The sequence below is a fragment of the Nicotiana tabacum genome, unplaced genomic scaffold, assembly GCF_000715075.1.
Source record: "Nicotiana tabacum cultivar K326 unplaced genomic scaffold, ASM71507v2 Un00022, whole genome shotgun sequence".
Classification (NCBI taxonomy): Eukaryota; Viridiplantae; Streptophyta; class Magnoliopsida; order Solanales; family Solanaceae; genus Nicotiana; species Nicotiana tabacum.
Window position 1 is genome coordinate 234,108 of NW_027438260.1, and position 11,413 is coordinate 245,520.

General features: G+C 32.8%; 1 protein-coding gene across 1 annotated transcript; it reads left to right on the forward strand.

Annotated features, from left to right (window-relative positions):
* The first annotated feature begins 7,669 nt into the window (after positions 1-7,669).
* Positions 7,670-10,796, forward strand: LOC107824234 (inositol oxygenase 4-like). Its single transcript, XM_075248688.1, has 9 exons — positions 7,670-7,827; positions 7,940-8,078; positions 8,413-8,494; positions 8,647-8,851; positions 9,521-9,633; positions 9,897-10,089; positions 10,184-10,262; positions 10,360-10,441; positions 10,558-10,796. The coding sequence occupies exons 1-9, from the start codon at positions 7,797-7,799 to the stop codon at positions 10,582-10,584; spliced, it is 951 nt and encodes a 316-aa protein (XP_075104789.1). The 5' UTR covers positions 7,670-7,796; the 3' UTR covers positions 10,585-10,796.
* The last annotated feature ends 617 nt before the right edge of the window (positions 10,797-11,413 follow it).

Consider the following 11,413-nt stretch of genomic DNA (forward strand, 5'->3'; position numbering starts at 1 on the left):
GTGAAACCTAATGGAGAAAAGCAAATCTCCATCCAAATTCGATGCCGCAAAAGCGACAATCAACAACCCCTTTATCCTTTTTTTTTTTTTTTTTTTGCTTTCGATACTTTGGAATTTTAATGTAACATGAAGTTTAACTCCTTTTTAAATACTTTGCACAGACTCAGCAATTCATGGAAAAACAAATTAGATCCCGTTTGAATCACTATATTTATGCTTTTGTTCTGACATATCAATACCTATTCTAATACTATCTTGCAAAGGCTTGTCCTTGCAACTGAAGTGAAACTTTAATTCATTGAGAGTGGAGAGACAGAAGAAAAAATATGTGGAAAGAGAGGAAGAGGGAGACGACAAAGAGAGGTAGAGAGGGGATTATCGGGGGAGAATAAGTAGGGAAGTAGGTTTTTTTTTTAGATTTGGCTATACAATACCAAATTTTTTGGGACTCCCTTTGCCAATTTAATCTAAAGCCAAAAATATGTCAATTCCTATTATATGTTGTTACGTGGTGCCAATTAATAATCAAACTAATCATATGGGAAATGACATTTGATTAATCGCTAGAAAAACGAAATGAAAATGAGGTTTAGTTAGTAAAAACGTTAAAGTTTCCTCCACCAATCATGAATGTCATTCTTTTCCACTTGAGCTTGAACTCGATATAAAGGGAATAAAAACAAAATCGGAATTTGGAGTACTTCAAAAACAGATGATAGCTCAATTCCAATTAACAAAGCAATACTTTTTGAGCCACTAGTGAAATTGAAAAAATAGAGATTTTATTACATCAAAAGTTGAATGCTTTTTGATTGAGGAGAATAGGTATAACATTAAGACATGACTCTTTTTTGATTACTTGTTTTCAACTACACAACCACCTTACAATCTTATACATATTTGCAAGGAAAAATCCAACTTACAATGATAGATTTGGAATTACTGGAGCACAACATTAGCATCTCCAATACAAATTATAGTACTTCATACTTATAAAGAACATGGGACCTAAAATCTACACCTAGCAACTTATGCCGCGTGGCCAAATGAAACATCGGCCAATACGAAAAGGCAGCACATGATACATCTATAATAGTAGAAATTTATCATTGTTAAGGTGATAAATTCATGTGATAATGTATATAGATTGACCGTGACCATGTTTAAGTGATAAAATATTATGTAAAAGATATATACTATGTATCATATTTTTATTAGTTTGGTATATACACGTTAATTAAAATATACTAATAAACATCTAATCCAAGATGCTCGGCCATAAATAATAGTCTATCATTTGCAAAATGTGAAGTTCAATATTTGCAATTTGCGTAATGGTTTGGATATCACTATAATTATATTGCAAATACTGAATGTAGTGCTTCTAGTATTTGTGAAATATATATCGATAAACATGTTTGACGAGTATTCCAAGTAAACTAAGATGTGCACCTTCTTTCAAGTAAAATTTGTGTACAAAACACAATTTAACGGTTGTGTTAGATATGATTTTCATTTGACAAATATGTTAAAGTTTTGTAATAAAACTATTATTTCACTTGAAATATCCCTCAACGAGTTTTTAATACACATGTGATGATATGAAAAATCCTATTGCAAAAAGTTTCATAAATATTAAGTTTTGAATCAAAATCCTTAAAAAGCTCAAAATATTAAATGAATCCTGAATTTGTATATGTTAATAAATGGGGGTTTTGTTAAAATATTTATAAATTCAAATGAATGGGACACACAATTCTATAGTATATATAACAAAAAAATGCCATGATAGACTTTTGATATTGTATTGATACATCAAGTTGCAGATTATTAAAATTGAGTCAAGAAAAGTGATAATATTGTATTTTTCATGTTGGAAAAAGATATCTTATTTGCTGATGTAATGAACCAAGGAAAAAAGACAACGAAAAGATCAACTACGGATTATTTAATCGGTTCTCAGTCTCACATTCAAAAGTGAGAAGCTCAACAAAAGTTTGTCCATGACACGACGCAAAGATGTCGATCGGTTACTTGTATAAAAAGAGTATTGTCAATGGCGGCTGCCTTATAATTAATTAAACAACATATTCAGTATAATCTCACAAGTGGTATGTGGAGGATAGTGTGTACCCAGACCTTACCCCTATCTGTCGAGATAGAGAGGTTATTTCCGATAGACTCTCGGCTCAAAAAAAAGTGAAAAGAGAGAAAGGAAGAAGACGAAGAAGAAAAAGGAAGAAAAAATAAAGAATAGGGGGACAAAAGACGATAAGGGAAAGGAAAAAAAATAAGTACAGTAACAACAACAACAACGAGTAAAAGAAAAAATAGCATCAAATAGTAACAAACTGGAAAATACGAGCGAACGAAACAATAAGCAAATACTAGAGGTCAAAGAATATGAAAAAAAAAAAAACAAGGGAGCTACTAATACTACTACAAATGAACGGGGAACTCTCGACTACCTACTAGCCAACTACCCTAATCTTTGACCTCCACACCTTTCTATCCTGGGTCATGTTCTCAGCTACCTGAAGTAGCGTCATATCCTGCCTAATCACCTCTCCCCAATACTTCTTCGGCCTTCCTCTATCCCTTCTCAGCCCCGCCACGGCCAGCCTCTCAACCCCCTAACAGGAGCATCCATACTCCTCCTCTGCACGTGCCCGAACCATCTCAGCCTCAACTCCCACATCTTGTCCTCCACGGGGGCCACTCCCACTTTGTCCATAATAACTTCGTTCCTAATCTTATCTCTCCTGGTATACCCACACATCCAACTCAGTATCCTCATTTCTGCTACTTTCATCCTCTGAGCATGAGAGTTCTTGATTGGTCAACACTCAACCCCATGCCTTATAATTAATTACGTAGTGGAAATTGCAAGTTGGAGTCGATTATCGTACATTTAGGGATCCCTTTGGTTTTAAAAAATAGAATACTTTCAGATTATAATAATTCTAAAACTATAACTAAGATTAAAATTTGAATGACTTATCTCACATTTTATTTGAGATAAGTTATGTCTAAATTTTGGTATGGTACTTTCAATCAAACACGATATTGTTTGACCAAAAAGTATAATTTTCAGCTAAACTATTAAATTTATGTAATAACGGGTTTAATCTAGTTAATGATAATAACTCGAAATTCGAATCTTGAAAACGTGTGTGAGATGTGACAGATCCAATGAAGTGTTGGCAATGATGAGCACAACCCGTTCGTAAAGAATGAGCAATAATGAGAATATAACTAGCAATAAATGGAATTTAAGTAAATAGGAGGAATGATTCACCCAATAAAGGATAGATTGGACGAATGTTCTTGCTGACAATGATGAATGACAGATAAATCCAAGGTTTGTTCGAACTATTCTCGGATTTGGTGTAAAAGTGTGGAATAATATGAGTAAGAATCTTGATAAAAATGTAGTATTTATGTATTTACAATAAAGAGAATCTTCTTCTGAAAGGTGTTCTTATCAAGTGAATATCGCCTTCCCTTTTTCCATCCCTCTTTCCTATTTATTTGAGACATGTATCTAACAAGCCCTAGCAGTACAAGTGTAGGAAATATTCACTAGAATATTTTCTTTAATATCCTATTTCAAAAACTAGACGTTGTTGTTCTGTCAACGATGCTCAACCTCGGCCATTGTTGCCATCTTTACCACGAACCTCGTCGTTCCCTGGCCGACCTCGATTGATTCTTTCCTTAACGCTGTACCATAAATATTTTAGGACGGATTTTGACCTATACAGATATAAACTTATTTTAAAAAATTTATTCACATAAGGCTCCTGTATAGGAAAAAATAAGACATGACACGTGGCCGCTTAAAGGAAGGACACGTGGAACGGAACATAGCTATTCCGCTTGTCACCGAAAGGAATAACGATTATAAAAGGAGTATTAAATGCTTTGCGACCAGTAACATTTAATACGAAATATTTTGCAGCATTAAGGATGATGGCCCATTACAAGAAATTTGGCATGTATGTCTAACGTTACATCTTCATCAATAACCCTCATAATTGACCTTAAAGAAGAGCATGATCCTAAGACCTCCTTTCCTAGACATAACTATAAATAGTGGGCTCTGTTATCATTGAAGGGGGACAAATTTTCTAGCTAACTTACACTACATTCTATACAATATTTTAATATAATTTTATTCTCTTGCTTTTGATCTTATCATTGTTATGTCCGGAAATTTTGTTCTCGGACTCATTAGCTCTGTCGTTCCATATACATTCTAAGGCTAAGTATTTTATATTTCATCAGTTATTTCGCTACTTTTTGGATCAAATTAATTAACTTGTCTTGAAACCACGAATAAATTCAACTGTATCGTTTTTCGGGTAAACACCCGCATATTCCCTTGAATCAGACCATCTCTGTAAGAATGCCAACGGTATGAAGCAGTTACGGTCACAAGTGAGTTTAAGCCTTCGTGGGCGGCACACAACGTTGTGCGAGGGTGAGCGGGGCCAACAGACGCTTTATGCTCGATCATTCCAATTTCTAAGAACGCTTGCATTCTTGCATTCCATGTATTACTGCGACTATTCACACAGAATTATGTGATGCTTCTCCAAATATCGTCTACTTTTTCTCCGGGAAGAGAAGTTCACGACCAATGGGTCTTCTATCTCCACGCCGCATTGCTCGGTTCAAGACGATGCATGAAATAAGAGAGTAGTAAATGGCTTTCCTTAAACGAATATCTAGCTGGATTAATAGTAGGCATGACGTGGCAATACCCTGGAAGGTGTTTTATTTCTTTTTCTCCATAAAAACATGGACCGTGGACTATTCACGCTTTTAAAGCAAAATGAAGGGATAGAAACGTCAAGTTGCAGTGTTCACAGCTCAGGCCTTAGAGTTTGGTATGGCATAACTCGTCGGACCTGACTTGGTTCCGCGTCAGTAGGTCCTACCCTTTCCACTTACTGGATTTGCTATACACGTAAAGCTGACTCATCTTAACCTTCTTCCATTCTTTTGCCATTTTCAGTAGCAGCGCGTGTTTCTCATCTTAGCTCAGGATACAAGTTTATGACCCGATATAACTCTTGCACCTAGATAGAAGTAGGGGTGTGGATACTATTTCATTTTCCAAATAAAGAAAAATGTTTGTTTTACAATTCTTTTGTATTATTTCAATTTCAATTTAAAGTTGAAAATCTAACTTTAAAAATATTTCAAGTGGAAAAATAATTTTTACTTACAAAAATTCAAAATTCAATTTTATTTTTAAAATTTCAACTGTCAACACTTTGATTAGCAAGTCGAACAAGTTCTCTAACTTGTTTTTATCTAAATTTGGATAATATATAGGATGGTATTGAAAAACAAATACTTAAAATTAAAGCTAAAAGTAGCTCATGCAAATTAAACAAACATTTGTGCAAGTTGAATTTTATTCGGACACAAACTTAAAGAAAAAATATTACTAAAGTTACAAATTTAAAAATCTCAATTCAAAATGCAATTCGTGTCACTATTTTGATATTTTACTTCAAATTCAAATATGTTCAAATTAAAACCTAAATTTCATATTATTATGTTTAGATCATTATTATAGTGTTTGGAATATTGAAATTATTACTACTTGTAGTCAAACCAGCCTACAAGTGGCAGCTCTTTCTCGTGTCAAAATTGATGTACTCATGAAATTACAAATAAAACGGGAGGCTTTGTATCCTTTAAATAGAACGTGTTAGCCAGTTTTTGGACTGGTAATTGAAAAATAACCAGCATTTGTAAAGTCGTTGAAAAATAGTCACTATTTTGCTGCAATACGGAAAGTTCTAACATAATATATAGGAGCGGCCCAAGGGTCAAGCCACTAAAGCAAAGGCTTTAGGCCCCTAAATTTTGAGGGGCCCAAATTTTTCTTTTGTTTTTCTACTCGTATTTGTATTGAGACCCCGACTAATCTAGATTCGTACCGTGTAAGACCTAGTAAAAGAGAGAACACGTTTTAACAGGATTTGTTTTAACCACAGGACTCAAACCCAATATATTTAATTAAGGTAAGTTAGATCAAATACATCTCACAACAATCTGTAGAGGCAGGGTCTAAATATATTGGGTATGTTAAAATAAAAAATAAAATATTTTATAAAAATTTAAGATAACTTTTAATTTAGTAGTGATGTAACCGTTTGAGCAAAAAATGCAGAAAGAGAATCATTCTCCCTAAACCCTTGTCGCGAATATAAAACTTTTCATTATTTAAATTTTACGAGTGACATCATTAGTGAGGTATCTATATGAATTTGGTTCTATTATCTAAGATCAACAATATCTTAGGAGAGACTAAATTATTTATAAAAGAAACTATTAACAACTGATGTTAGGCCAAAATTCTATACTTTTAGCACATTACTCACCCTATATTTTGTTGGTTTTAAGTGAGTTATTGTGCGACAATTGCGCTAAATTGTGTTGTTCTATGTGTAGGAACATCGGAATGAATCATCGATGTTATGACATTTTTGTTTTCCTTCTGAAAGGCCCCAAATTAAAAATTGGCTTTAGGCCACCAATCTTCTTGGGCCCACCCTGATAATATAATGGAGATTGGAGCACTTGTGTATGAACTTTCAGCATAATATACTGAAGTTCCAGTATATTATGCTGGAACTCTAGTATATTATGATGGAGTTCCAGTATTTGGCAGCTCTTTCTCGTGTCAAAATTGATGTACTCATAAAATTACAAATAAAAAGTGAGGCTTTGTATCCTTTAAATAGCACGGGTTAGCCAGTTTTTGGACTGGTAATTGAAAAATAGCCAGCATTTGCAAAGTCGTTGAAAAATAGCTACTATTTTGCTGCAATACGGAAAGTTCCAGCATAATATACTGGAGATTGGAGCACCTGTGTATGAACTTCCAACATATTATGTTAAACCAGTATGTTATGCTGGAACTCCAGTATATATTATGATGGAGTTCCAGTGATTTATACTGGAACTTCATCATAATATATTGGAGTTCCAGCATAATATACTGGAGTTTCAGTATATTATGCTAGAAGTTCACATGTAAAAAATTCGAACTCCAGTATATTATGCTGAAATATTTTCCGGATTTTGAACAGTGTTTTCGTTCAAATTTATCTTTACATGAAAAGTAGCTAAATTTTGATTAATTTTAAAATTGTAATTATTTTTCAATTATCACTTATAAATCTTAATATCCTTAAATAGACAATCCGGGTCAGTACCCAACAGTATTTGGGTTTACCAGCTTTTGGTTGTCTTAGCACGCGCCACTTTAAAAGCGTGAAACGAACGGTCACGTGAATGATAATCCTTTCAACGCGTCTTTAGAGATAACATATAAAATAGCTGTGGAAGCTCAGATTTTCAATTAAGGACTCTACGGATTTTCACGTAAGGACTCCAAACGTTCCAATTGTCATTTAAGGACTATTTTATCTTAGGTTGCAGACTTTAGATTTTCACCTAAGGACTCAATAGATTTTCTATTAAGGACTCCAAATATTCCAATTCTCAGTGAAGGACATTTTTATCTGACGTGGAAAACTTTTGATTTTTCATTTAAGGACTCCATAGTTTTTCACTTAAGGACTCCAAATATTTCAATTCTCAGGGAAGGACTTTTAATCCTACTATAAATAGCCACATTTTCAACCCCCTTTACACAACACAATTTCATAAGCAATTTGCGTTATTTGCGTAGTTGCACTTTTGGCCTTTTGTCGTTTCTTGAAATTTATCCTTTTTTCATTTTCTTGAATTTCTTTTTTTTGGGGGGGAAGATGACTATCGTCATTGAGCAGCCTGAGTTTGGTATGTCCTAAATTTCTTTTTCTTTTTTAGTTTTCACATTTTAAGAAATTTTTTATGCACTAATAATTCACATTACATGGGATTTTCTAAATTCTGATCCTTTTTTGGCCAGGTTTGCAAGTAGAGGAGAAACAAATCCCATGCAATACCAATGAGCTTATTTTGGATGGTGGATTTGTGGTACCAAAGCAATTGTCTTGTGACGGTGGATTTGAAGTGCCAGAAATCAATTCATTTGGCCAATCATTTAGGTATGTGGATTAAATTTTTTGCTTTTGTATAATTTATTTCTCTTTTTCTTTGGGTTTTTATGCGATGTCGATAGGATCCATTAAATCTAGTTTTACGTTGAAAAGTCACACCCAAAGATGGTATGAATAAATACTTATTACTCTATCACGACATTTTGTTGATTACTTTTACTCGTTATGTTCATTCATTCACTGATGCAACTCCAAAACCCGTACAGCTTATTTGAATAGGATTACTTTTTAGTGTTTATAGTTTCATGCAAATATCTTCTACAAAAGAAAATAAAAAGAAAATAAAAAGAGGCTAATTTAATACTATGAAATTGTTGAACAGGGATTATAATGCAGAAAGTGAGAGACAGAAGACAGTGGAAGAATTCTATAGAGTTCAACACATCAACCAAACATATGACTACGTAAGTGCTTATAAACGCCTTTCAACCAAAAAAAAGAAATTACTATTTAGAAAATTCTCTAATCATCTTTTTTCATATTCTAAAACTTTTTTTAAAATGTAAATGTGGAATGAGTAACAATTTATGAAAATGATTAATTGCCAATTGATCAGGTGAAGAAAATGAGGGAAAAATATGGGAAGTTGGACAAAGTGGAAATGAGTATTTGGGAATGCTGTGAGCTATTGAATGATGTGGTGGATGACAGTGACCCTGACTTGGACGAACCCCAAATTGAGCACTTATTGCAAACTGCTGAGGCTATTAGAAAAGACTATCCAAATGATGATTGGCTTCATTTGACTGCCCTCATTCATGGTATGTGCTACTCCCTCCACCCCTATTTATATATCACTATTTGATTAAATACGAAATTCTTTAAAATTATATTAAAATTTATGGTTTAAAACAAGATAAAATGAGTAATGTCAAATTAAATTATTTATAAATAAAAAAGAAATGATGTATTTTGGGGCCGGAACTTGTATGTAGACGGGCGGAGCCATAGTGTTAGTTGCGGGTTCGGCCGAATCCATTAGCTTTTGTTCAAACTCTGTTTTTATATTAAAAAATCCAATAAATATGTATAACTTATTAATTTAGAACCCAGTAACTTAAAAGTATTATAATCCCAAACTCATAAAGTTCAAATCTTAACTCCGCCTCTATATATGCAACACTTGTAGAGAGGTGCATGCATAAAGGTTTGGAACTCTTTTCTAATTTGAATCTTTAAGGATAAATTAGAAAGATAAGTATATCATATAAATTAGGAGTATACTATTGTTGTCATTCATTTTCAAGACAATTAAGACCTACTTTTGTTATTGTTTTATAGTACATTTTTATTAAGCATATTAGTATATACCCCATTTATATCCTTTTGATCCTGCTTTACGAGTTACTTATGCCATACGCATATATTACTTTCTTTATTTTATTTTGTTTTGTTATGTTTCTTATAATGCAATATAATATGGACTACAGATCTTGGAAAAGTACTACTTCTTCCTAGCTTTGGAGGGCTACCTCAATGGGCTGTTGTTGGTGATACGTTCCCATTAGGTTGTGCTTTTGATGAATCAATTGTTCACCACAAGGTAAAACTTTCTTTAATTTTCTACTAAAATGTCTTCCTTTGATAAATGTAAAATAAAATACATGATTAATTAATTAAGAAAATTTATAATTTTAACTGTTATAAAAAATAATAGACAATAGAATGTATTTGATTTGTATATATGTATATTATATGCATATACGTATTATATATTTCTTTTGGCCAGCAAATGCAATTAGTTTCAACGAAGAATGACAATTTTGTATTTTGCCCGTTAATTAACGTGTGCATTTTTCTATGCAGTACTTTAAGGAAAATCCAGACACAAACAACCCTCTTTACAACACCAAGAATGGTGTATACAAAGAAGGATGTGGACTTGACAACGTTGTTATGTCATGGGGACATGATGATTATATGTATTTGGTCGCAAAGGAAAATGGAACTACTCTTCCTTCTGCTGCTTTGTTTGTCATTCGTTACCACTCTTTCTATGGTAAATATTAATTTTTTTTTATTTTTTTAATGTTTGAGTAATTCAATGTTTATTGAAGTGGGATTAATTAATTAAATTTTTTTAAAAATTGCAGCGTTACATAGGGCAGGAGTATACACACACTTGATGAATGAGGAAGACAGAGAGAACATGAAGTGGCTTAAGATTTTCAAGTAATTAATTTATGTTCTTCTCCACTTTTAATAGCTCTAGAATAGTATAAATTACAGTTTTATAAGATGATTTACAAAATTATATATATATGTGCAGCAAATACGATTTGTACAGCAAGAGCAAAGTTAGAATTGATGTAGAAAAGGTCAAGCCATACTACATCTCCCTCATTGAAAAGGTGAATGCTTTAATTGGCTACTTTAACTTAAATCAATTTTTAAATAATATATGTATTTCAATAAATCTTTCATTGGCTGATGGATTTTCCTTTTCCTTCAATTCTTTGCAATGCAGTATTTTCCAGCAAGGCTCAGATGGTGACTGTTTTAGTTGTAATGAGAGAGTTATGGATTCCAGGTGGCGGATTAGGTGTATAAAAATGAGTAAAATATTCAAACATAGGCCAGAAATTCACCACTGCTGTTACTAAAATTGTTTATGCTTTGGCCATGTATTTTTCTGTTTCTGTTTCTGAAAATGTATTTCTTTATTTAATTCTTTAATAAATGAAATCTTCATAAATGCATTGGATATATGCATATCTCCTTTCTTTTTTATAACTTCTCAGTAGCAGGTTATTAATTATCTATGCATACAAAACTGTTGTTACCGAAAAGGAAATAAATAAATTTTTTTTTTTTTTTGAAAAGGAGAAAGTATGAGAATTATCTAACTAACTAGAATACAAAAATGAAATTGAGATGATAATTGAAAAGTCATCCCATGAATTCAGCCTTGGATATTGTATGGGTCAAATCTGCCTTTAGGATATTCAAGTCAAAATAACACTGCGAGAAGGATCCGCAAGTCACCATTTAAAGACGGTCATGAAGTCACATTAGCCGAGGTCGAGAAGTCTAAGAAAGCCATAGTCAAAATACCGATGAGGATCATGGTCGAAGAGTCGAGAAGGGTCATGGTTGAATACTGATGATAGAGCTGTAACGGCTAGTTTTAAAAATGGAATCAGCAAAGGAATATTCTAGTAAATATTTTTTTACATTTGTACTATTAGGGGGTTTTCGGATCCCCTATAAATAGAAGGAAGAGAGAGATAGAGAGGAAAGGCACGTGAAATTCATTTCTTGTAAGAACAACACTTTGAAAAAGATTTATTCTTCACTCTATACAAGACTTTACTTTTCATTAA

Bases quoted from the DNA above. Each gene is read 5' to 3' on its own strand.
- LOC107824234 (XM_075248688.1), top strand. From the start codon at position 7,797: ATGACTATCGTCATTGAGCAGCCTGAGTTTG. The intron at 10,263-10,359 runs GTAATTAATTTA...ATATATGTGCAG, and splicing joins AAGTGGCTTAAGATTTTCAA to CAAATACGATTTGTACAGCA. The intron at 10,442-10,557 runs GTGAATGCTTTA...TTTGCAATGCAG, and splicing joins ACATCTCCCTCATTGAAAAG to TATTTTCCAGCAAGGCTCAG.